Genomic DNA, 27,654 nt, shown 5'->3' on the forward strand with positions numbered 1-27,654 from the left:
GGACTGATGGATTGCTAATTCGGAAGCTGATTCGGAGGGAACGGACGGAGTGGATGCATCGCTGGAGGAAACGGATCGCGGAATGATGCGGATTTGGAAGCTGGCCACAAGGAAGAATCTGCTGAGACGCAGGGACGCGGACGCGGAAAGGAGCTGATCGCACGTGGAGAGGAAGCTGGGATGCTGGAAGGCTGGAACGCGGAGATGCTTGGGAGATCTGATCGCGAATTCGGGAGCTAGAGCTCGTGAGATGCGTGGGAGGATCAGTCGGACGTGTGGGATCGCACGCGGACGAAAGCTGGGACGTTGCAGTGAATGCGGAAACGGAAGATTGTGGGGTGCTGGAATTTGGGATGTGATCACGGATGGATGAATATGGAAGGACGTCGATCGTGGGATGCTGGCGATGTTGTGATGCATCGCGGGATGAAGTCAGGATGCAGGCCCTGGGAGATGTAAACGCACGGATGGAGCGGGAGAATCACAAACGGGCGGTTGGGATTCGGATGATGTGCTAGTGGGGAGAGAAATCCGGAAACGCGTGAGAGCTGGACGCTTGGGCTCGCGGAAGAAGCTGAGACGCTTGAACGCGAAGATGCTCGCAAATGGCTGGATGAAGCTGTGGATGCGGAAGAGCTGGGAGCAGGGCCTTGGATGCGGGAACCTGAGATCTGGAGGTGGATCACGGACACCTGGGGGATCTGATCGCAAATCCGGAAGCATGGGATGCAGATGGGGAAGGAATCACGGATGCGGAGGATGCTTCGCGGAAGAATGAAGCTGCGACGAAGTGGACGGGTGTAGACATGCGTTGCTCGAGTGCAAATGTGCTTGACTAGGTTTAATTATGCTCCAGCATGATCTGGCTTGGGGGTCATGCATCATCCCAATTTGTACCAAATGCGCATTTAAACTCTGATTTACGATAATCTGTGCCAAATAAAAATTTAAAATTAATGCAGCACTTTTATCATTATTTGTTAGCAATAAAACTAATTTAAGTGATTGTGTAGATCGCACTTTTGTGCTCTCATCAACATAATCGAATCTCCCACTCTTCGGAAACAGTATCCATCCTATAAAGTTGTGAAGCAATCTCATCTCAATTAAGGAAGAACTAGCTACCAGATCATCAGAATAGTCTATCTCATCTCTCTCTATGATCATCTGTAGAGCTCTAATCTTGTCCTCTGATTTGTCTGGTATGGCACTCTTACATGGGAGATGGAGCAGATGTCCTAGACTCTGCTCAGTAACGTGGATCTGAATCCCACAGACCTCGGACACGAGCCCTCCCGCACCGACCCGTAGGGAAGCATAAAACTCACGAACTAATTCCGGGTGGGTCTGTAGATCTAGGGAGCAGAGGTACTCCTATCTCTGTTGTTGGATCCATCTACTCAATCTAAATCCCTCTTGATCTAAAAATTCAAAGTTTATTCTTCTACCTGTTGTGACCGGTCTTTCCGCATATTTGGCAAGCAAAACTGAAGGGGAAGGAGGTTGGAGAGGCTCCACACGTGCTTCGGCTCATGGAAGAACAATATCTTGCCTCCTAGCATCCTCCTCTACTGTAGATGGCCTTGCAACCCTCCTAGCACGCTTGGCCACGGCTCTTTTGGGTCCCATCTTCACCTAATCTTTCCTTAGAATTGATCTACCGGCTTGGGAATGGGTGGAGTAAGGTTTTATCGGTGATTGGAGTTGAATGGAGGGGAGGAAATAGGGTTTCTAGTACTTTAGAGGGAAAGAAATGCCCTAAGAATAGCTTTCGGCCGGCCCTAAAAGGAAGGGTCCCGCCGTCGAGTCGACCCTAGCTATTGCTTGGGTCGGGTTGACTCCACTAGGATCTCGGGTCAACCCGAGGTTAGGCCAAAAATCAAATTTTTTTTAATGTTTTTTTCTTTTAATCTGATCTTTACCAAACTTTCATAGATCAACAGTGTTCATTAGAGGAATCCCTAGGTTGATCATTTGCATGATGTTTCACAAGATTTTAAAGAAGAGAGGTGCGTATCATGAGACATTTGACCATGACTATGCAAAGGGATCACAAATTCCTAATTCTCTCCTTAGCATGCAAAATCTTTCCTCATTGAGGGGTTTTGTGAATATATCTGCTAGTTGTTTTTCAGTACATGTATGTTCAATATTTATATTTTCATTTTGCACATGATCTCTTATGAGTGATATTTTATTTCAATATGTTTTATTTTAGAGTGTTGAACTGGATTTTTAGTTAAATTGATTGCACTTGTGTTATCACATTTATGAGAATCTTATCAAGCTTAATTCCATAATCCTTTAATTGTTGCTTAAGCCATAATACTTGAGCAACTTTGAACTTCTAATTTGTACTTGTGAGATTTGCTAATCTTTAGCTTGTATTGGTGCCTTCTCTCTCTCTCTCTCTCTCTCTCTTTCTCACACGTGCACCCATCTCTTACTCGCCCACTTGCTCTTGCTCTTGGGCAGTAGTTTCTACTAGGCATGCATTTGAGACTTGAGATCTTGAATCAAATGAGAATAAGCTTCACTATGCCAGATATTAGGCTTCAATAATAACCAATGATATTATTGAACTGTGATAATTTTCAACATCTTAATGTGTGAGATAATTTTGATGACGCATGATCTTAAAAGGCATAAAATATTGCTATGTAAGTTGGTTACCATGGCAAAAGTTTTATTTGCAATTTAGCTGTGGTGATTCAGAGTTTGATACTGAAGGTCAAGCATTTTTCTTCCTAAATGATGTTCTGCATATTTATCTCTTCTTGCTTACATTGATTGAAGAATATAGATTTGTTTTTAAGGCATGCCTTTTGCCATTATATGGTGATACATGATTGACCTTCTTGTCTTGCATGCATGTTTTCCTGAAATATTGAAGGAAGCAAGAGCACTCCTTGGGAGGCTGGAATATCAGAGAGGCAATGTGGAATCTGCTCTTCGTGTATTTGATGGAATAGACCTCCAGACCGCCATACAGCGTTTGCAACCCACCTTCTCTGAAAAGCCTGCTTCAAGGCGGAACCGTTCACGTACTGAGTCAATACACCAGGTCTCTCAGCATGCTGCTAGCCTTGTCCTTGAAGCCATATACTTGAAGTCCATGTCCCTTCAAAGGCTTGGCAAAGCCACTGGTATGGATTCAAAATTATTTATGACCTGATTTATTACAAAACTCCCATGAAGATACATTAACTTAGCTTTTTTTTTTTCCTCCTTTATTTCTATCTGTTTCTATGGCATTTGTGTTACAATAACAAGGAAAGCACAGATTTTTAAGAAAGATTTCTTGTTTGTTGCAGAAGCTGCTCAGGAATGTAAAAGTGTCCTTGATGCTGTGGAAAAAATATTCCAACATGGCATACCAGATGTGCTGGTGGAACAAAAGTTACAGGAAACTGTTAGTAAGGCTGTGGAGGTCCTTCCAGAACTATGGAAGCAAGCTGGGCGCCATCAGGAAGCTTTAGCTTCTTACAGACGTGCTCTTCTCAGCCAATGGAATCTTGATGAAGAATGCTGTGTAAGGATTCAGAAAAGGTTTGCTGTATTTTTGTTGTATGGTGGTGTAGAAGCTAGCCCACCCAGTTTGGCTTCCCAAGTTGAAGGTTCGTTCATTCCTAAGAACAATTTGGAAGAGGCTATTTTACTTTTAATGATATTGCTAAGGAAATGGTACCTTGGTAAGACTGAATGGGATCCTTCAGTGATGGAGCACTTTACTTTTGCACTATCCCTATGTGGTGAGACTTCTGTATTGGGAAGGCACTTTGAAGGGGTCATGCCAGGAATATATCCCCGCTGTGAAAGGTGGTACAGTTTGGCTCTTTGTTACAGTGGAGCAGGGCAGAACAGATCTGCTCTGAATTTGTTGAGAAAGTCTTTAAACAGGCATGAAAGCCCTAATGATATAATGGCATTGTTATTGGCTGCTAAGATCTGTAGTGACGATTGTCTTCTTGCTTCAGAGGGAGTAGAATATGCCAGGAGAGCTATCACAAATGCTCGCAATGGAGATGAGCATCTAAAGTGTGTAGGTCTCCGTTTCTTGGGTACTTGTTTGGCGAAACAAGCTAAAATTGCTTTGTCAGACCATGCAAGGATTCGCTTGCAGGCCGAGGCTTTAAGGTCGCTAGATGAGGCAATTGCACTTGACTGCCATAACCCAGATTTGATTTTTGACTTAGGCCTCGAATATGCTGAACAGCGCAATATGAATGTTGCACTCCGATGTGCAAAAGAGTTTATTGATGCAACTGGTGGATCAATATCTAAAGGTTGGCGATTGTTTGCTTTGGTTCTGTCTGCTCAACAACGATATTCAGAGGCTGAAGTTGTTACTGATGCTGCATTAGATGAGACTGCAAAGTGGGAACAGGGACCATTACTTAGAATTAAGGCTAAATTGAAAGTAGCTCAATCATCACCAACAGATGCAGTTGAAGCATATCGTTTCTTGCTTGCTCTTGTTCAAGCCCAAAGAAAGACCTTCGGATCTTCCAAGAACAGCACTCAGGTTTGCCTTGTTTCTGAGTTATGTAGATTTTTTCTGGATTTTTTTTTGTACTTTCTTTTGCTCTCCTTTCTGCAACATGTTCTTATGATAATTTATCTACTACTCACATCCCCTTTGATATGACTTCTGACATGTGATTCAGAAGATTTATTCAAGGCTTCAAGCCCAAAATGGTAGAGGTCCACTTTTTCATTTTTCGCTTCATAATCTGAAGGACTTCCTATACAAATGGGCACCACTTCTCTCTTCTCCTCTATGCATGTGCCTGCCTTTTTTTAGCACAAGTGCAACTGCTAACCCCATTTTTTGGCTCTTAATTGGTTGAAAGAATCATTTGGGAAAATCAACTGAGATGGTATATGGTGCAACTTAGATTTTTGGAGGGCTTGGTGGAAACAAGGGGCTTAGTTTTGGACCAAAGGGGTGGAAAGAGAAGGGAAGAACCTGCATTATTGTGGACAGAAGTGTTTATAATGCATGCTGAAAAAGCTTAGAGTGATAGCAAATATAACCTTGAACTTATATGACTCTGAAAAATAATCTGCAAAACCAACTCAAATAGTTGGCATAAGGCTAATAATTATGAACAATTTAAAAGAAAGGAAGACACAACAATTTTCTAAACTCCCAATCCATTTCTGGCTTGTTCTTGTTGGCATACAACATTGAAAATTCTGTGTGGAGATTAGATTGTTATCTGAAATGGTGATTGGATTTGAAATTTGGGTTTGGAGTAAGTACTAACGAGAGTGGACTATGCTAAAGAGTATGTAGGGGTAACATGCTGTTTCCTTTGCTGCTGTTATCTGTATTGTATAGAGTCAAGTGTAGACTTTTGTACCAAGTTGCCGAGCCTTTTCGACAGTGTTTCCATTCTGAGTAGCTGAAATTAGGCTAGATGGTTATAGTCATGGATTAGTCAAAATTAAAAAAGACAGAGCAACTGCATGTGTTCTTAATTGGTGTTTTGTTACACATGGTCGGAATTTTTTGTTGATGAATTCCTCTGTTGATTCAACAATATCTGGAATAGGGGCTATGGATTGAAAATTTTTTCTTCAAATTTGTGCCAGCAAGAATTAGCTGTTATTAGGAGTTCACAGGAGTAGCACTGCCAAGAACTGGCTGTGCTAGTGAGTTTATGAGTAGGGTCTGTTACATTCTGCAACCTGTTGTCTATAGTGAATAAGTGCAGGCTGTTCTAAATGTCATTTATTGTCCACAGGGGCTTTAAATTATCACTGCCATTCCAAATAGATGGGATAAAACTTGATGATCATGGTCATGGTTTGATCAAAAAGGAAAACAGAAGTAGCAAGTTTCTGTACTTGTATGATTAGTTTTTTGTTTGTTTTTGGTGGGATTCCATTTGGCTGGAGTTTGTGATTATTATCTGAAGCAAGAAGCAATGTTTGGAAATTTTGGCTTGTGGTGAGATTTTACAAGATGGTGGAACTGTCCCAAACTGCTCAGTATGTACTGGCGGCAGACTGGGACGGTTTCGGCCTTAAAATCAATAAACCAACAAAGGAGGGGGAGAGGGAGAAGGAAAGAGAGGAAAAGACAGAAAAAGAGGGAGCGAGGGAGAGGGAGAGGGAGGAAGGGAGGGAGAGAGGGAGAGGGTAGTGGTGAGAGAGGGTTGCCGGACCAAAGCCAAGGGAGCGGCGAGAGATGGCTTTCGAAGCTCTCTCTTCTCTATGAAGTTGGAATAGCGGCGGAGCCCCTATTTCAAAAGGAAATAGGGGCTTTGGCCCACTTTTATATTTTTTTTTGAATATTTTTAAGTGAAGTCAATGGTCCTCTCTCCCTCCTCCCTCGGCTCTGTTTCGGCAGCCCTTGCTGACCGTTGCCCTCTCTCTCTCTCTCTCTCTCCCCCCCCCTCCTTTCCTCCCTCTCTTTCTCTTTTCCCCTTTCTCTCTCTCTCTCTGTTTTCCTCTCTTTTCTTCTTACTCTCCCCCTCTCTCTGCCTCTCTCACTGTCGCCCTCTCCCACTCTCCCTTCATCCCTCTCCCTCTCCCTTCCTCCCTTCCTCCCCCTTTCTCTCTTCTTCTCTCTCCTCCCTCTTCCTGTCTGTTTCCGGTTTCCCTGTTGGTTCATGCTAGAACGGCACGACGTGCGGGTGTATTGTACCATATCGCTGGCTTATAGGCATAGGTGCTGGTTCCAGTGCTGCAGACCTTGCTTGGGAGTTTGCAATTTGTTAACTGTGAGATAAAATGACTATGTTGAATGATACTTTATTCAGTGACACTCTTCACTTTGGAACAGTCAACTTGGATCATTTGATTTATTGTGCTCACTATGTGTGGTCTAGCAAGAACACTCATTAATTAAAAGTTCATTGCATGTATAATTCTGTTTCTGTAACTATAGCTTTTCCATGTGGTGCCTCATTGTTTGCTTCTGTCCTGGATATGACGGAAGAAACAAGAGGTGTTAGATTTAACTACAACCACAAAATTTATCTTGTATGGATGTTGTTTGCTCGACAAAAATCACTAATATCATCACATTTTTCAAACACTTGATTTACTATAGCTTTGTGGAAACATTTTTAGAACTTTCATTTATATTTGCATGGGTCTTCTCTTTTCAGATCATCTTATGTAAATTTGAGTCCTCTTGAGTGCCAAACATTCCTTCATTGTTCAACTCACATGTAATGGCCTTTTCCACCTTTTTCTTGCCTATTGTTTGTTGGTTGTTACATTTTTACTTGATGATTAAGTTTTGTTTCACTGTCTGAACACATAATGGTGAATCTTTTAAATATATATCTAATTCATGGACAGCGTTAAGAGAACAGATTGATATTTTTCTATTTCTTTCTGTTTTGAGTCATGTTGATACAGTACATTTTGCTCCAATATTACTTGCTGAGGAAAAAAAGTCCAATGATAGATGCTTGGCTACAGAAACCATAAAAATATGATGTGATTTGCTCTTTTCTTCCTTTTTTTGTGGTGAGGGGATGAATGATTCATAATCAGAAGAATATCCTGTTTCATTTGAATCAAGAAAAAAAGAGTTAGAGAGAGAGGGAATACACGACTTACTAGGTGTGAATCAATTAATCAATCATTGGCTGATAGTTTGGATCGGGAAGCTGAATACAAGAAATGTATTAATTACTTGTATATTGATGCCATGTGTTTGTGCACGTGCAATAGGAGAAAATTCGTAAAACTAGAAAATGATATCTTTTCTTGTCCTTAGGAAAATTCACTAGGATTAGGAAAAAGAGTAAGAATGAAAACCAATGTTCGCTGTACCAGTACCAGGATCCATAATGATTAATAGATGGTATGGTACAGTACCGGTTCAATACCGTACCGACACTCGGTATTCCAATTTGACTATTTTTTTTTGTTTTTTATTCTCATTTTTTTTTGATTTGTATTTAAAAGTTTTATTGGTTTGTTATCCAATTTATGATTTTCACTTAGTTTTGGTGTCTTTTTATCATGAAATAGAACTGCGACCCGCCCAACCAATGTATTTACAAGTAAAAATACATGCAATACAATAAATTGAATTGATTTTAATGTACTTAAAGTACAAAATATGTACTAACATCTAAAATCTGGTGGATTGTCAATGTGACTAGTGGACGTTAGGATCATAATAGTACTCTAGAGGAGTGTCACACCAACTCTCTAAGAGGTCTATATTGCGATAGGCCTTTATGATCCTTTCATAATCTGCGGGATAGCTACTATGGGAGGACTCATTCATCTGTCTCTAAGATTGGGCTGGACATCCAATGATGCCGATAGAAAAATTCCACCCGAAAGATAGCTGAGGTAGTGAAGGATAATAACCACTCAAGTACAATGTTTCAAATAATCCATATGCATATGGGTCATGGGTTGTTAGTATGGAATAGGATCCAATATGCAACTCAAAACCAGATACGTCCAAAGACCCTACTCCACGTGCATTGTCAACTGCTGTAGCAACATCAGCTCCCAAGTGACCACAAGGAGTCTGTCTTCTGTATACAGTGATGTCCTCGCAGACTTTACTAGGTCGTGCATTGTTGTCCCCCTCCTTTGTAGCATGAGTAAACTGGGACTCATCGGTTAATCAAATGCCATCCAGGGTTGTGAGTCATAAGCTGTGATGCCTCATGACCCGCTACCTCCCTGGCCACCAGATTCATCAATGGATGAATTGTCGTTGCTGATATTGCATGATAATCTAGCCAACTGGTCATCAAATGGCTTGTTAATCTCTAAATCAAAGTGAATGGATTCCTCCTCGCATCTCTCCAAAGATGTAGCTACCTTTCCTTTACCTTTCTTGTTGGCTTGAACAAAGCTGCCTTCATGCCTTGACTCTCTTGCTGGGCCCCCCACCCCGACTAGACTAGGCACCATGGTGGCCTCTCCTTAACATCTCTTGATCGAACTGCTGAGAGGATGTCTCGGACATGGAGTCGTGTGACGGTCGGCTCCCTTTCGACCTTTGTGGCTGATCGATTCGAAGTGAGCGTCGAATATGTCATTTTGTTTATTGCTCCGCATCCATCCTAGCCTCTCTTGGCTACGAAACTGGTTGGTCGAGGAGACAATTTTGGCTCATTTAGCTCTAGCTCCTGCTATTGGCCTTTAAGTCACCTAATCATCAGATCCTCTTCATTGTGCATGAAGTTGTTATGAAGTGGATCATTCCACTTCAGCTGAACTTCCTGTTCAATGCACTTCAGTTGTAGATGCAGATGATAGTGGATGTACACAAGATCGTTTAATTGCTTTTGCATGACATAGTGTCTCTATTTTTTATGGATAAGGGCCGAAGTAGACCAACTGCACTTAGCCACTTAAGGAAACTTTCTATGAGACGATCTGGATCATCAACCTTCTTAGGTTCTTGGATGACAGACTGAAGTGGATCCTCTATTTGGTTACAAAAGCATTCAAAAAAACTACATATCAGACCATGGTATGCTGCACCGGCCCTTACCGGCCGGTTCAGCATGTACCGGACCGGTCCAAAGGGGCCGGAACCAACCGGTTCATGAGCGTACTGGTGCGAATTGGACCAGTTCGCACTGGTACGCTCGGGGCAACACACCCGCGCGTCTGGTTCGCACCGGTACGCTCGGGGCAACACACCCGCGCGTGCAGGGAAGAAGAAGAGGAAGAAGAGGAAGAAAGAGGAAGAGGAAGAAGAAGAGAAAGATGAGGAGAAGAAGAAGGGTGGCCGGGCCTCGGGCCGACCCCCTTCTGAGCACCCCGACGAGGATCACACCCTTCCCAAGAGCTCCGTTCGCCCTTCCTTGTGGGAGGAGGGAAAAAGAGGAGAAGAGAGGAGAAGAAAGGAGAAGGAAGGAGAAGCTTCGGGAAGAAGGAAGAAGAGAAGGAAAAGAAAAAGAAAAAGAAAAGAAGAAAAGAAAAAGAAAAAGGAAGGCGGCAGCGCGCGGAAAATCGCAGAAAAATGAGTGGATTAACGCATGGGCATGCAGGAAAACGCATGGGGAAGCACGCCGGCGTGCGGGGCAACGCGCATGGGAAACGCACGGCGAAACATGCTCGTGCGCGCGGCCTCGCCCGTGGAAGCGCGAGGAAGCACGTTGTTGGCCCACGGGGTCCTGCGGTCCCAAACCTCGTGCCAAGAGTCCGCCAAGGGAGATGGAGTGGTTGATTGCGGGACCGTCTTTCATGTGGGTAACGCGCTATCTCTTGTTGTCGTTGGAACCTTGCCTATACTCTCCTATGATGGTGCTCGGCCAAGGGAAAGAATCAAGTATCTGGGGATGAAAACAATGACTTTATTCCAAAAGACAATGGATGAAGGAGCTCTAGCAAGATCGGGAAGGAATCATGCTAGCCTATTACAATCTAGAGAGAGTTGATGTACCCATCCCTAGCCCAAGCCTTGCGGCCGAAAACTCTTCTAAGAGACCTAGGGAATAACCCCTTACAATGCAGAAATTGGATACAAAATTGGACGACTCTAAGGGCCCTAATGGCTCCCTTTTATAGGCCTAATGCTCATGTGCCCAATTGGCTTATTGGTGGAAACAATTCAAAATTCAAATGCTCTCCTAATGTGCCGCCCAAAGGATCCAAACTAAGTAGGATTCTTGGCGGTCACATGCTGAAATTCTTGCTGCTTTGGACGCCCGGGATTCATTGCTTGTTTGGCTTGTCCATGTGTCCCATTCGCCCGCTGCCACTTGTCCCTCCTGATCTGGTATTTTGTTAAGCTCTTGACTGGTTGGGAGTTGGCTTTGGCTGGCCATGGCGTGGCATGGTTGTTGTTCCTCCCATGGATTGCTGACATGGCCTCCTTGTTGGGAACCCGCCCATGCCGCAGAAAATTAAAAAAATTTCAGATGGCAGCGGAAGAGTCATGTGCGGGATCGACGTTCATCATATGAACGTTGTTGAATAACCGTTCGTAGATAGATTAGAATTAAAAACTTTTAAACTAATTATGAAGATCAGATCTTCACCTTGTGCGGATAGATGATCACCGCAAACTGAAGTTCGTGGTTTAGGATGAAGGTTCGCTTGAAGCCGTTCACGCGTCCGGCCTCTACGGGTATCCACACGAAGCAGAGGACCGATCAAAGCTTCCTTGTCTCTCCGGGGTGCTAGCTTCCTTGCAGAGACTACTTTAGATGGCTGATTTTCTCCCTTTGAATCAACTCTTGATTATGCTTGGGAGGAGGAAGGAGGCTCTAAGGAGAAGAACCAAAGGCTACTTGCAGCCTTTTCTTTTCCCTGCGTTGGAAGAAGGAAGGGAGGGAGGAGGGCCGCCAACACCTTTCTTTTCTTTTCCCTTGCTTGCGGCTGAAAACCAAGAGGAGGAAGGGGGCTCACGGCTAGAAAGGGAAGAGGATTCTCATGCCCTAGGTGCTGCCCCCTTGCATCCCTTTTATGGCGTGTGGAGCTCCTACTAATTAGGAGCTCCTTACAATTTTCCAAGTGGGGCGCCGGCCCCTCTTGTGTTGCCGCACCAACCAAGAGAAAGAGGAGGGGCGTGAGCCCCTCCCTTTTGTGTTGCCCTAGTCCTCATTAAGTAAGGATTGGGAGGCCCTAATGTGGCTAAGTCCTAATCTAATTAGGCTTAGTCCAAAGTTGAACCAATTGGGTTTAATCTAGGTAAGTCGTAATCCAATTAGAACTCAAATCAATTATGACTCAATTGAACTCTTCAATCCTAATCCAATTAGGAGTCTTGTTAATTCATTAGATTAATAATTATTTAGGACTTAAGAAATCCTAATCCAATTAGGATTTATTTAATTTTAGTCCTAATCCAAATAGGACTCTTATTTGAATCCGAAGTCCTAATCTAATTAGGACTTCTAGGAATCCTATTCTAAGTAGGAATCCATATTGAATTCAAAATTCTAATCTAATTAGGATTGTAGGAATCCTACTCCAAGTAGGACTTCCAGTCTTAGTCCAAGTAGGATTCCCAGTCCTAATCCAATTAGGATTTCAGGAATCCTACTCCAAGTAGGATTCGTGTTTTAAGTCCAATTAATTAATTCCTATTGTTTCTTCTTCAACTGATTATCAATCGAATTGATTTTTTGTGATTTATAATCACGTTTCAACCATCTGATCGGTCAATACCTCTAGTGTGTTGACCCCATAGGTTCTATTCTGACTGGTAGTGAGATATATTGTAATCTCTATCACAATATCATTGAAAACTCCTTTCAATGGGTTGGAACAGTTCCAACTCAACTCATCAGGGTTTATCGATCATCGAGATATTCTCTGTGAGTCTCACCATCCACCAGTGACACCTAGCAGCATGTAGTGGCTATCCAGCAGAATGGAATGATGAACCTCTAGGTGCAGTTATCGTGTGATACAATCCTACTATCGTGGATCCCTACAGGACGGAGGTCATGGACAACTCGTCAAACCCCATTGTCTATCATATGTCAAGATTTATTCGACTTAAATTCGAGAGTGAAAAACTCTTTCTCCACTGTTTTTACTGCCCCGGCCGAGGTCTTACGAACTCAGTCTTATAAGTCACATAGGATCTCTCCTTATCTATCAAGGTCGATAGATTCCTTATAGGTTGCATACCCTACTCCTACAGTGAACCTACTGCAGCCAATCTACATTGCATGGACCCATATGGCTAGAGACCATGTATGTGTGCAGTTAAACTACAATAACCTCACTGTGAGCAGCCGAAGCATTGCAGGTCAAAGGACCAGTCACACTACTGCAACATCAAGCAAGTCACTGACGAGTGGATAGACATCTAAGTGACTTCTTGTCTTGGTCACGCTCAGTACCCTTGTTCTCTAACAAGCACTTGCACAATTGCTCTAGTGTTCCTACACTGTGGACTCAAGACTCGTCCATCAAAGAAAGCAATATGTGCACTAATCTCAACGGATCAATCACCGTCCTCGTGATGATTCATCGATCAGGAGCAATTCAGGAATTAATCACCAATGACACATGCCTCAAATTCTCAACTCTTGAGAATATGCGTCATCATCTTATTAATTCCTTGGACGATTCATGGACACATAAGAACATGAATGAAAAGAATGCCCAACTTAATTAGGTCAAGTACAAATTTATGTTCCAGAATAAAATAATGCGTCAGCCAAATTGGCTTATAGGGCATACTTCTAACAATCTCCCACTTGCACTAAGGCCAATCAGCCATAAACCTAAGCCTCATCTTCTCAAGATGCGTTTCAGTTTTCTGCTGACTTATCTGCTTAGTGAATGGGTCCACCATATTTCCTGTGGAGTCTACTCTTTGATCCTCTACTTATTTCTTTTCGATGTAGTCACTTATTAGGTAAAACCGCCGCTCTATGTGCTTCGGTTTCTGGTGAGACCTTTAACTCCTTAGCTAGTGCTATGGTGCCTTTGTTATTGCAGAAGAGTGCTATGGCATCTGATGACATTACACCTAATTCTGCAATGAACTTTTAAACCAAAAGGTTTCTACTGCACCCTTAGAGACGGCTTAACATTCACCTTCTAAGGTAGAATCTACAATGATCGGTTGTTTGGAACTCTTTCAATTTACTGAACCATCATTGCACATATTCTGATGTAGACTTTCTATCATCAATATGTGTGCATCCTTCTACCTTCAACTGTTATTTTCTCCCAAAGACCAAGAACATGTCCTTAGTCTTCTCAAGTACTTAAGACTGTTCTTCATAGCTATCCAGTGCTTCTTGCCTGGATTTGACTGATAGATGCTCGTGACACTCACAGCATATACTATATCATATCACATACATTGCATGGTATACATGAGGCTCCCTATAGCCGAAGCATAAGGGATCTTGCTCATCTGCTGAATCTTTTCAGATGTGTTGGGGCACATCTTGTTGGAGAGATTTATCCCATGCCTAAGGGGTAATGATTCCCTTTTAGAGGTTTCCATGCCGAACCTCTTCAGCACTCCCTCTATATACTTATTCTGTGATAGGACAAGCATCCTCTTAGATCTATCTTTATAGACCTTAATTCAAAATATAGGATGCTTTCCCAATGTCTATCATGGAGAATTCCTTACACAACCAAACCTTGACCTAAGTTAGTATGGGAATATCATTCCCAATTTGAAGGATATCATCCACGTACAATACGAAGAATGCAATAGCCCTCCCACTAACTTTCTTATAAACACATGGTTCCTTTTTGTTCTTGATGAAATTAAACGATTTGATTATATCGTTGAAACGAGTGTTCCAACTCCGAGATACTTGCTTTTGTCCATAGATGGACCTTTGCAGCTTACAGACCTTGTGACCACCATCACAGTATCATGATATGCTGCAACAGCAAGCAATATTCGAATGGACTTCAGCAATGCTACAGGTGAAAAGTATCCTTATAATCAGTACCTTTGCACTGACTATAACCTTTCGTCACTAGCCTTGCCATCCGAACTTAATTTCCTCTTGTAGATCCATTTACACCCAATAGGTACTATACCTTCTTGGTGAATCTACTAAGATTCAGACTTGGTTGGAATGCATGGAGTCCAACTCTGACTTCATTGCTTCCAGCCATCTCTCGAAATTGATGTCTAACATCGCCTCGTTGTAGGTATTGGGATCCTTACCTTGATCTCTATCTCCCATGAGGAACACTTCCTCTACGAGGTGGAGGAGGTACTACGTGTACTGGCTTAATATAAACAGGTGTTATAGGCATAATGGCTCGTTGCTCTTTAGAGACTTTCTCTTCAAGCTCAATTTTCCTCCCACTGTCTCTATCAAGGATAAACTATTTTTCATGAAGATAGCATGTAGGCTCACAAACACTTTGTGATCCTTTGGGATGAAAAGTCGTATCCTAATGACTCTTTAGGATATCCTATAAAACGAGCATTAATTATTCTATCCTCTATCTTGTTCGCCTGTTGTCGCTTGAGTTAAGTTGGACATCTCCAAATCTTGAGATAACCAAGACTCGGTTTCTTACCATGTCATATCTCATATGGTGTGGTAGGAACGGACTTTAAAAGGAATTCTATTCAATAAGTAAATAGCTGAAAATAGAGCATCTATCTAAAGAAACAAGGGTAAATCAGTGAAGCTCATCATGGACCGGACCATATCCAATAGAGTCCGATTCCTCCTCTCTGACACTCCGTTGAGCTGAGGTGTACCAGAAGGAGTCCATTATGAAACTATACCATTCTTCTCGAGATAATCACGGAACTCTCCACTAAGGTATTCACTTCCTCGATTTGATTGAAGATCCTTAATGAGTTTTTCTGTTTATTTTTCTACTTCATATCTCAACTCTTTGAACCTTTCAAAAGTTTCAGATTTGTGTATCATACACATCCATACCGTGAGTAATCATCGGTAAATGAAGTAAAAAATTACAACCCCTAGCCTGCACATCGAATGGGCCACACACATCAGTGTGTACTAGGGTAAGTATTTCAGTGGACCTTCCTGTGTCCTACAAAGGATAATTTGGCCATCTTTCCTCGAAGGCAGAATTTACAAATCGAATATGACTCGAAAGTCAATGAGCCAAAAAGCTCATGTTTCTCCAATTTGTTTATTCTGTCTTCTCCTATATGGCCAAGCCTGAGGTGCCACAAATACTTTAGATTTATCTCATTTCTGGATCTATTAGATCCTATGGTATTCACTGTTTGCTCAGATATATTTACAGATACATCCATATGTATGTGATAGAGACTGTCAATCATAAAACCACGTTGAACCAATTTATTTATCAAATAAATGGAACAGTAGTCTTATAAAAATCTTTCTGTGCTAAACAAGATACAGAAATCAAATTTCTGCTAGCAACAGGTAACAATCCCTAAGTATCCTGAGCATATCTGACATACCTTCTTAAGGTCTGTCACCCTTCATGTTCTTTATGCTTCCCATGTATGTAGGACAGTTCCTCTTCCAATGGCCGTCCATGATGCAATGGAAACACTTTTCCTTGCAATTGGCCTTTTTCTTGGAACTTCCTTGGCGTTTTCTCAGTCTTCTGCTTCTTTGCAGGCTTCTTCTTCTTCCAAATAGACTCTCTCTTGGAAGTAGAAACCAACTCGACAGCGAGAACGATGCCCCTTGAACTCTTCAAGGTCCCTAAGGTAGTTACCAATTTATTTAACAATTCTGTTTTTGGTGCATACAATTTTGTTCATATGGTAATTTACTATAAACTGTTCATATGAAGCTAGAAGGGATTGTGGGATTAAATCCGTTTGCAATTCCTTGTGCATGGTCATGCCGAGCTTCTCAAGCTTCTCTAAGCCCTTTATCATGGTCAAACCATGATCATGGACAGACTGCCCATCGCGCATCTTGGCCTTGAAGAGCCTCTTGGACACTTCAAACCAAGCTGCGTGACTCTAATCACCATACAACTCTTGCAGGTGATTTAATGTGTCCTTGGCAATCTTCATGTTCTCATGCTGGCATTATAATTTATTGGACATGGATGCCATTATGTAGCATCTAACTTTATTGTCATCGTTCGTCCACTTAGCATGCGTCTTACGCTGATCAATGATTGGACAGATTGGTAATACGGGGATTCCATGGTCTAGCACATACCCTAATTTCTCACAATTCAAAACTATTTTGAAATTTGCTGAACCAGTCTTTATAATTGGGTTTGGTCAAACGGTTGTTCTATAGGATATGAGTTAAAAGTCTAGAAGCTGACATTATAATCCTCAGAGAGTAAAGATTCTAGTTAGAATTTTGTACTTGATCCTAATTTGTTCTAGGGTCTTTTTAGAACAAATGTACCTCCCACTATTTTCTCGAATTCCTCACACTCCCCTGGTAGAAAATCGAAAATTCTACACGACTAGGATTTTTAGTGGGTACTGCAGTCCCACCGATTTACATGCCACCTCACCTAACAGTTATTGGTGACACATAAATAGATGAGTGTATACTCTTGTACAATGCTTCTCAAGCATGTTGCAGTGCTACTTGGTCTCTAAGTCATGAAGACCTCACCTAACAGTTATTGGTTCCATTCCTTAGTTAAGTTAGACCCACTGTATAACCGTAGAAATAAAGTTGTCATTGGGTCCTCACCTAACAGTTATTGGTGCCCAACCCCACCTTTACTCTACAACATCTCATATCTATAGAGAGGTCCAGTCTCCCGATGCAACTTGCCTACTGTGTCCAGCCGAGATAAATCAACATCAGAAAGACCTTAGCAGCTCTACTACGGTGGACGACCTATGGACTTAATATCGGTTAATCGGGTCTTAGTGTTTGCAACTTGAGCTCTTCATAAGAGGTAATCGAACAATTGGCCAGTTAAGCAGGTGGGAGGCTCCCCTTACTCAGAGAGTAAGGTCCTAATTAAGTAACCCCCTTTCATGCTTTCCTAGACACCAATTAGATCAATTAATCTAATATGACTCGCTCATGTTTGTTCATTCTCGACTTGATTGAGGAGGTTTTAGTTTAGGTCTCATTTGGATTGGTCTATTAGTTTGCATTACATGTAAATCTATCTACCCCGCTCACATTTGCATCACATGCAAATAGCACATCACAGGCAGTTATAATCGCAGCAATAAAGCTAAACTTTAAATAGGTGATGATCATGGATTCTAATTGGGTAATATTATAAGCACATGCACGTCAATCGATCAACTGGTCTTCAACTCTTGAATTGGTCCCGAGCCTCCTTGATTCGATCCCTGATCAACTCTTGATCCAATCGCCATCAACCGCTCAGATCGCCGTTCATCTCATGCACTGTCTTCGACTTGATCGTTGACGTACATCACATCACAGAAATACAACCAGATAAAAAATAAAAATAATAATAAATTACATCCCCTTTTAGTAGGCACGCAAGCCTCTCAAAACATCAAATAAGATGCATGCAAGCATCTGAAAAATTACATGACATTGCAGATCACATCGCAGGTCTTTACAATTGATACCAAAAGGGTTTGAATCCAATGATCATCACCACATGCAACAATTATAATTTTCAGATCTGAAATCTAATTGATTATCTTATGGCATGGGTTGCTGATCATGCTAAACATGATTCTAAACTTTGTAATTGAATTAACAATGCAATTAGAATCATCAATTTATCACATAAAAATCAGCATGCAAAAATCAGCAATCCTGAAAAATTCTGCATGCAGAAAATTTCAGCACACATAACCTTTTAAATTTCAGATCTAACATGCCTTTTTATAATTAATTCTAACCTTAATCTACGAAACCTAGGCTCTGATACCACTGTTGGGAACCCGCCCATGCCGCAGAAAATTAAAAAAAAATTCAGATGGCAGCAGAAGAGGCATGTGCGGGATCGACGTTCATCCTATGAACGTTGTTGAATAACCGTTCGTAGATAGATTAGAATTAAAAATTTTTAAACTAATTATAAAGATCAGATCTTTACCTTGTGCGGGTAGATGATCACCGCAAACTAAAGTTCGTGGTTTAGGATGAAGGTTCGCTTGAAGCCGTTCACGCGTCCGGCCTCTACGGGTATCCACACGAAGCAGAGGACCGATCAAAGCTTCCTTGTCTCTCCGGGGTGCTAGCTCCCTTGCAGAGACTATTTTAGATGGCTGATTTTCTCCCTTTGAATCAACTCTTGATTATGCTTGGGAGGAGGAAGAAGGAGGCTCTAAGGAGAAGAACCAAAGGCTACTTGCAGCCTTTTTTTTTCCCTGCGTTGGAAGAAGGAAGGGAGGAGGGAGGAGGGAGGAGGGCCGCCAACACCTTTCTTTTCTTTTCCCTTGCTTGCGGCTGAAAACCAAGAGGAGGAAGGGGGCTCACGGCTAGAAAGGGAAGAGGATTCTCATGCCCTAGGTGCTGCCCCCTTGCATCCCTTTTATGGCGTGTGGAGCTCCTACTAATTAGGAGCTCCTTACAATTTTCCAAGAGGGGCGCTGGCCCCTCTTGTGTTGCCGCACCAACCAAGAGAAAGAGGAGGGGCGTGAGCCCCTCCCTTTTGTGTTGCCCTAGTCCTCATTAAGTAAGGATTGGGAGGCCCTAATGTGGGTAAGTCCTAATCTAATTAGGCTTAGTCCAAAGTTGAACCAATTGGGTTTAATCTAGGTAAGTTCTAATCTAATTAGAACTCAAATCAATTATGACTCAATTGAACTTTTCAATCCTAATCCAATTAGGAGTCTTGTTAATTCATTAGATTAATAATTAATTTGGACTTAAGAAATCCTAATCCAATTATGATTTATTTAATTTTAGTCCTAATCCAATTAGGACTCTTATTTGAATCCGAAGTCCTAATCTAATTAGGACTTCTAGGAATCCTATTCTAAGTAGGAATCCATATTGAATTCAAAATCCTAATCTAATTAGGATTGTAGGAATCCTACTCCAAGTAGGACTTCCAGTCCTAGTCCAAGTAGGATTCCCAGTCCTAATCCAATTAGGATTTCAGGAATCCTACTCCAAGTAGGATTCGTGTTTTAAGTCCAATTAATTAATTCCCATTGTTCCTTCTTCAACTGATTATCAATCGAATTGATTTCTTGTGATTCATAATCACGTTTCAACCATCTGATCGGTCAATACCTCTAGTGTGTGTGACCCCATCGGTTCTATTCTGACTGGTAGTGAGATATATTGCAATCTCTATCACAATATCATTGAAAACTCCTTTCAATGGGTTGGAACAGTTCCAATTCAACTCATCAGGGTTGATCGATCATCGAGATATTCCCTGTGAGTCTCACCATCCACCAGTGACACCTAGCAGCATGTAGTGGCTACCCAGCAGAATGGAATAATGAACCTCTAGGTGCAGTTATCGTGTGATATAGTCCTACTATCGTGGATCCTTACAGGACGGAGGTCATGGACAACTCGTCAAACCCCATTGTCTGTCATATGTCAAGATTTATTCGACTTAAGTTCGAGAGTGAAAAACTCTTTCTCCACTGTTTTTACTGCCCCGGCCAAGGTCTTACGAACTCAGTCTTATAAATCACATAGGATCTCTCCTTATCTATCAAGGTCGATAGATTCCTTATAGGTGCATACCCTACTCCAACCTACTGCAGCCAATCTACACTGCATGGACCCATATGGCTAGAGACCATGTATGTGTGCAGTCAAACTACAATAACCTCACTGTGAGCAGCCGAAGCATCGCAGGTCAAAGGACCAGTCACACTACTGCAACATCAAGCAAGTCACTGACGAGTGGATAGACATCTAAGTGACTTCTTGTCTTGGTCACGCTCAGTACCCTTGTTCTCTAACAAGCACTTGCACAATTGCTCTAGTGTCCCTACACTGTGGACTCAAGACTCGTCCATCAAAGAAAGCAATATGTGCACTAATGTCAGCGGATCAATCACCGTCCTCTTGATGATCCATCGATCAGGAGCAATTCAGGAATTAATCACCAATGACACATGTCTCAAATTCTCAACTCTTGAGAATATGCGTCATCATCTTATTAATTCCTTGGACGATTCATGGACACATAAGAACATGAATGAAAAGAATGCCCAACTTAATTAGGTCAAGTACAAATTTATGTTCCAGAATAAAATAATGCGTCAGCCAAATTGGCTTCTAGGGCATACTTCTAACACTCCTTAGGTCCTTTGATCTCCCAGCTTGATGCATCTAGGCCGCAGCTGCCCTCTATTCGCTTCATATGGAAAATCCTTTGAATCCTTCTATGAAATCTGTAGAGGATCCTATCTTGGCTGGTTGGGGCTTGGTCTTTGGCTGTTGGTTCTCCCACGGATTGCTGACATGGCACTCTTGGCGCGTTGGATGCTTGACACATGGCTCGGCCGAGCCTGCTGTTGTCTTGGCCGAGTGCTTCCTTTTCTGCCTTTGAGAGCCTTTCCTTCTTTGCTCCTTTGCACACCCTTGGATGCTGGACATGTGTCACGGCCTGTTGTCCATGGTGCTGGCCGAGAGCTATCTTGAGAGCCTTACCATATCTACTCCTTGGCTTGCTCTTGGATGTTGGCCATGTGTCTCGGCCTGATGTTGCTTGTTCTAGCCGTGGGCTTCCTTTTTTGCTGGTTCGGCGCACATGTGATGAATGATCTTGCTGATGTGTTGGTCCTTGGATTGTGCTTGATTTTCCATGTGCTAATGTGGTCGGGCTTGGCCACATATGGCTTGATTTGCTTGGGTTCAGCCCGTGCGCATGTTGCTGATTTGCACGGCTCCCTTGTGCTCGGTTGGGTGCTGATTCATGGGGTTGGGCACACTTCTTGGCTGAGCTTTGGGTGGTCGAACCCTTGCTTGATTGAGCTCCGGCCTTGGTCCACTTGACTAGGTTCGGGTTGCTCCTAGACTTGGGTTCGCTGCTGCACATCTGAATTTGCTGTGTTGTGCCTTTCGATTGAGGACCGCTTTTAGTCCATTTGACCGGGTGTGTGATGCTCCCGGATTTTGGTTGCATCCATGTTTGACCAAGTGTTGGGCAGACTTCTATGTAGTGGATTTGGCCCGAGTCTTGGCCTTAGTTGAGCTTGGTCTCGGCCAAACCTCCTTGGATGTGGCTCGACGGGCTGAGGGTCTCATCACATGTCCCGCGCGCGCGTCCCTTGCGCGGGGAAGCGCACCTGTGCCCATGCGCGGGGTAGTACGCCCGCGTGCGTTGGGAACCGCACGGGCGCGTTTTCCCACAGCGGACCGGTTCGCCACTGGTACGCCGACCGGTACCGGTTCGGCGTACCTTGTATCAGACAATACTAAATACTTATTGTATAACATCTAAGTAACAGTTGTAGTCCATATCTTAAAATACTTGGACTGATTCTCTATTTGCTTGCTATAGCTGTTGGGTTGTTGTAGCTTGTTGAGACCTCCCTAAATCTTTTCATTCGCGGAAAAGATACATCATGCAAGTTACATGACATTAATTATTTACACGTGTTGACAAAGTTAACTCACCTCTTCTTGACATAGGGCAGCAACCTTCGGATCATGCTCCATCTTATAAAATACATAATGCAGGGTAGCTAAAAGTTCCTCATTTGTACCTATCCTAGGGATGGTGTATTGGAACTTTGGGTTCAAATAGTAAGCTATCAATATAGTTTGCAATTGATTTCATATAACAATTTTACTCAAAATACACAACCATATATGACAAACAGGTATATAAGTGAAATTACCTGCTAGATACAACTTTCTACTTATCTTATAACCTCACCTCTGATTGATGATATCAATATACTCCTGCGCATGCCTGAGATTTGCCTTCCCAATCTGTGCCTTGGTAGCCATCATCACATAGTAAAGAAAGCCCATCTGTGGGTAACTATCACCGTCCACTGTCCTTAGCACTATATAAAATGGCTTGATAGCCTTCACAATCCTGTCATCCTGTTGCCAAACTTGCTGGCTTGTCTCCAAGCTTTCCATATAACTCCCTTCAGTGTCGATTTCAGGCATACCTGCTCTCTTGCCACTTGCAACTAACGAATATTTGATGCAGGTCTGCTTTCTTCTCAAGGAGGCAATCAAGTGCAATGTAGTTCATCAAATCATGTGACTGCTGATATCAAGATGTATGTACTTCCTCATCAAAGCAAGCACCTATGTGTGGTTGTAGATGAACCGTGTGATGGATTGAGCTAACTCCATAATCTTCTTCACTCTGTATTATTTTTCGATGTCCATCAACATGAGATCAATGCAATATGCAGCACATGGAGTCTGAAATATATTTTTTCTATGGACATTATCGGTGACCGCCTACCTGACATTATGCTCTCCTATCTAATCAATTATCTTCATCAATCTGAGAATGTACTAAGTATCGTGCACCTAATTGAAACCATCAATTGACTTGTGGAAGAAAGTTTTTATGTCACATTAGGTCAAAAAGTTGATGACACTTCGTCTGCTGGGATTTGTCCAACCATCACATATTACAGTCAATACATATGTCTCACTTACTTTGGTAGGAGGCAATCCATTTCTGTAACTCCTTATTGTTGTCTAGTAGATCGACATAGATAATCTTTGGCCTTGGCGGATCTATACTCGGTCCGACACTGTAGATGGAGGTGAAGGCAGACCGATAATAAGTGTTGTCACCGCATTAGCTAGGGTATGGCTAAAGTGGAACCACAATGCAGTGGCTCTCCACAAGTCGTTGTCCTTTACTAGCATGATGTTTATCCTCTGCTACTTTGAATCACTACTTGAGAATGTATAAGGATCTCGATCATGAATAGTGGCCCTTGGCAGAATCTCCCTAGAGAACTCTTTCCTTTCCTACCGCCAAAGGTCCCAAACATGGATATTAACCAGTTGCTACCTCCAGTGACAACCTTTTTATGGAGGTCCTCTTCAAATCTGGATTTGTCCTAGTGGCTCTAGAACCAGAGCATGACTTGTATTGAGAAGGCCCAACCTGAAATTATGCCCTGTGCTTGGCAATCTTGTCCTACTACTACCGGTCATTTAGGCCTGCCTGGATGGTAGCCTAAATTTTCTTCTCATCATTGGGCACGAACTACTCAGTACCCTCCGAATCTCTAGAGATATGATGGTGGTTGTGCTGCTCGGCATTCGACCTCCGCTCTATTGCCTTTTGCTTCGCCGCCTTGAAATTGGCGAAGTATTGGTTAGATGTTGCTTCAACCTTTTGCTGGCTTTTCCAACGAATGGGCACATTAGGGTAACCACGGGTTATTCCTAGTTACTTCAACTTAGTTACTCCTCCTCTCTTGAACTCTGCGTCGCACCGCTTGTATCTCCAATGGTGCTGGCCTGAGGCATGACCCATGATCCTAACCAATATCATGCTTTAGGTTATTCTTTCTGTGTGGATCCATTTCTGCAAATTTATCGAGCACATTCCAAATTAGGCGAGAAAAATAATCAAACATTATCTACATGTAATATGAATTTTTTAATAATCTCTACACTTCATTAAATAACATTTAATTAAGTTTTAATTAATAAATTAATGTTATGTTAAAATAACAATAAAATTTATTTTATTTCGAAATAATGTAGAACCCTTACTAGGATGCTAGATATATTTTTATCTTAGAGTATCATTATTTAATTAATATTTAAAAATAGTGAATTTTTACTGCAAGCAAAAAAATTAGTTTTCTATTACAGAAAATATTTCTGCATTATCCATATATTTTACAAATTTTTCATAATTTTTTTTTAATATTTTTATTTTTATTTAAAAATAATTTTTAAATATAAGATATTTAAAAAGTTAATTTGACTTCGAATCTATGTAACACTCTATCAAGGATGTTACATATATTCTTTTTAGCTCGTGGGGATGCACACAATACTACTTATTTTTCAAATTTATTTAAATTTGGACCTATTAGGTGCACATGATCATGCCTAACTTAAATAAATTAACACCAAATTTTGATAGCGAGTAGCATCATACCCCTAATCATGCTATTGATTTTACTGAATTTTTTGACAATTATTTTTTAATTTCTAATTCAAAAATATATATTTTTATTTATAAGGTTAATGAAAAATTATGATTTTGGTGGTATTATGTAGATTATCCATAGATCTACAGCATATCATGAAATCATGCCAAAATTGAAAAATTTGGCATGATCTCCCTCCATTTTTCCATTGTAGTCCCGATTTTCAGCCTCTAAACAAAAAAAAAAAAACTTGAAATGAGGAGGAGAGGTATTTTACGTAATTTGAGCTTCGATCTGGCTTGAAATCAGTGAAATTTGCCTTTTTTTTGTATTTTTCAGGATTTAAAAAATCTTTGCCCCTCCCTCTTAATTATTAGTTGGGGGTGGGGGGAGGGGGGTCTGCTAAACAGATCCCATGCTCGGTTCCCACCGGTACTGCTCGAACCACTCAATTTAAAGTATTTCACTTTATTTTTCGAACCCAGGGGATGAACCATGCTGGTTCACCCTCGGTATGGCTTGGTACGTTCTGAACCAAGTGATTCAGGATGGTACGGCAAACTTTGATACAAACGATTATCCTTTTGCTTGAATGAGCTAATTTACAATAGAACCAGTGGTCTCCTATTTGGTTAAATCGAAGCTTGTACCTAACAATTGTAAGGGAAATGTATGATGAGAGATAGTAAACTTATGTCTATGAGAATCCCTGTTACGGTGTATGTACATGTGCTCACATGTGTTTGAGCATGCATGCACATAGTGCCAAGCTCCTATATGCATGTGACATATTGATCATTTATGATTATAGGTGACTGGTGTCACCATATTGGAGATTTTATTTGCATGTTTTGTTTTCAGTATCCCTAGTTATTTTCCAACTTTCAAGAGGGTGCTTTAGGACCAAAATGACCATCAGTCATGGAAGGAAGCTTTGCTTGTTACTTGGAAAAGTTCTCTCTTTAGTTCTTAATCTCTATGTTGATGTTCCATCAGGTTGAGGATGATAAGGTCAGTGAGTTCGAAGTGTGGCAAGGTCTTGCGAATCTATACTCTAGCCTTTCCCATTGGAAAGATGCTGAGATATGCTTGGAGAAGGCTAGGGCACTGAAACCATACTCTGCTGCTGTACTGCATACAGAAGGTAGAGACCAGACTTTTCATCTATGCAATAGTCTCTGTTATAGTTTACTGGTTTTTTGGTACCGCTGAACTAATAGAAAGCTTTTGATTTATCCACAGCTAACAATTTATCATATTGGTTATTTATGTTCATCTTGTGCAAAAGCAGGTTCGTTCCTTCCTGAAATGGATGTAATTTGGCATAAAGAAGGTTAAAAAAATTATCTACATCAAATAGGAGGAGGAAATCTAAAATTCTTGTTATGAAGTGAATTGTTAAATAATTTTTCTACATTAAACAGAGGAGTTGGCAATCTATGCTCTGCATCTTTGCATGCACGTAATGCCCACATATAATTCCTAAATCAATAAGGTACCTGGCAATCTAAGAACCCTGTAATGAGGTCTATGTGTGCATGCATACTTACAGAAATGCTTCATTACGAGATTCTTAGATTGCCGATTTCTTTTTTCTTGATGTAGATTTTTCTTTTAACAACTTCACTGCAACAATATAAGATGGTCAACCCTTTTTTTTGATGTTGAAAAATTTTTAGCCTTCTTTTATTACAATAGGTGTTCATTCGTTGGCAAGAAACCTATCAACGTATGGAAGTACTACAACCAGTAACTATTGTTTCCTGAAGATAAGCTAATCCTGCTAGGAAGTCAGTATTTTAAGCTGTATCTTGTTGTTGGCTTCAACTGACTTCTGCAACTGTGCTTCATGGATTATTTTAGAAGTATAATTCAAATAGAAAAACAATGGTAATTCAGATTTGGGATGTTACTCCTAAAAATAAAAAACAAGTACATATTCATTTGAATCTAACACAGTTGTCGCTAATGCAATCTAACTAAGTCTTGAATTCTCAGTGTCAAGTCCTTTTCCTTCCTTTATGATATCTTCTAGCTTCATTAAGTTTGACTTCAACAAAAGAAAGAGTTCTTTTAAAGAGGAAAAGTTAAGCACCAAGATCGAAGGTTGACTTTTGGCCTCCACATATGTTATCTTCTCTCTTTATTTTTTGCTTATTTTTCTTGTGGGATTTTAAGTTTTTGTAAGGTTTGATCAACTTTCAATGTTACTTGCATGTGTCCAAGCATTGAATTCACAAACAAGTTATTCCTGGTGCGATGTTATAGGCTCAGATTATAGTCCTACCAGATTCTTTTTGTTGGGTTTGTATCAAAATAAACAGCTGACATCATTAAAACTGGGAAGAGATTGACAGTCTTTGTACCTGTGATTTATCAGGTTCTATGTATGAGGTCCGTGGAGAGACTAAAGATGCATTGGCTGCTTACAGCAATGCCCTTTCAATGGAGCTGGACCATGTGCCCTGCAAGGTGTCGGTTGGTTCCCTTCTCTCTAAGAAAGGCTTGAAATCTTTGCCTGTGGCCAGAAGCTTCCTCTCAGATGCTCTAAGACTTGAATCCACGAGTCGACTTGCCTGGTATTACTTGGGATTGGTTCATAGAGACGAGGGGAGGCTGGTTGATGCAGCGGACTGCTTCCAAGCAGCATCCATGCTAGAAGAATCAGATCCTGTAGAGTGTTTCAGTTCGATCTCATAAGCCTTCAATGGAGGGCCCCATCAAAATTTTCCCTTCCTGGTACATAACCAAGAGAATTGAATTTCAGCTGTAGATTGTATTTATAGAGCTTAGTTTGGTGGTTTTTTCTTTTTTTCTTTTTTTCCTCTGTAATTGTATCACCGCTGTTGCATCCTGGCCAGTATTTAGATTTATCTAATGAGAAACATTAGAAGGCAATTTGTCTTAGTTGGTTGTCATTTAGAGTAGTAGAACTGTTGATCATGTACATTTTATCATATCAATTCTTCCCTTGGTTTTCCTTTTTGATTCGCACTGCCAGCAGTTGTTGATAGCAGGCAGACTCTGATCGCTGTATGAATCGCAGTGATGTCTGATAAAGAGTACCGTAAAACAGAAGGTTATGTGTGCAATGTTTGTGGTCTCACTGAGTATATTACTGGAAGCTTTTGTGTTTCACCAGTTGAGAGCTTAATGCCGAAAGCAAAATAATATATGAATTTTTGCATGAAAAGAAAGAGAAGACCTATACTGGATTCGACCAGAACGAATCCAGGCCGCTATTCCCAAGGAAACTGGCAGATGAT

General features: G+C 41.4%; 1 protein-coding gene across 1 annotated transcript in view; it reads left to right on the plus strand.

Moving 5' to 3' along the window:
* LOC120108589 (protein NPG1-like) overlaps positions 1-27,345 on the plus strand; it is a 51,961-nt gene extending 24,616 nt beyond the window's left edge. The window contains exons 2-5 of the mRNA XM_039122248.1: positions 2,894-3,146; positions 3,315-4,525; positions 25,385-25,532; positions 26,769-27,345. Of these exons, the coding sequence (XP_038978176.1) occupies positions 2,894-3,146; positions 3,315-4,525; positions 25,385-25,532; positions 26,769-27,088 (1,932 nt within the window). The 3' untranslated portion in view covers positions 27,089-27,345. The remainder of the gene's footprint in view (positions 1-2,893; positions 3,147-3,314; positions 4,526-25,384; positions 25,533-26,768) is intronic.
* The last annotated feature ends 309 nt before the right edge of the window (positions 27,346-27,654 follow it).

The sequence above is a fragment of the Phoenix dactylifera genome, unplaced genomic scaffold (genome assembly GCF_009389715.1).
Source record: "Phoenix dactylifera cultivar Barhee BC4 unplaced genomic scaffold, palm_55x_up_171113_PBpolish2nd_filt_p 001411F, whole genome shotgun sequence".
In the NCBI taxonomy this organism is placed as follows: Eukaryota; Viridiplantae; Streptophyta; class Magnoliopsida; order Arecales; family Arecaceae; genus Phoenix; species Phoenix dactylifera.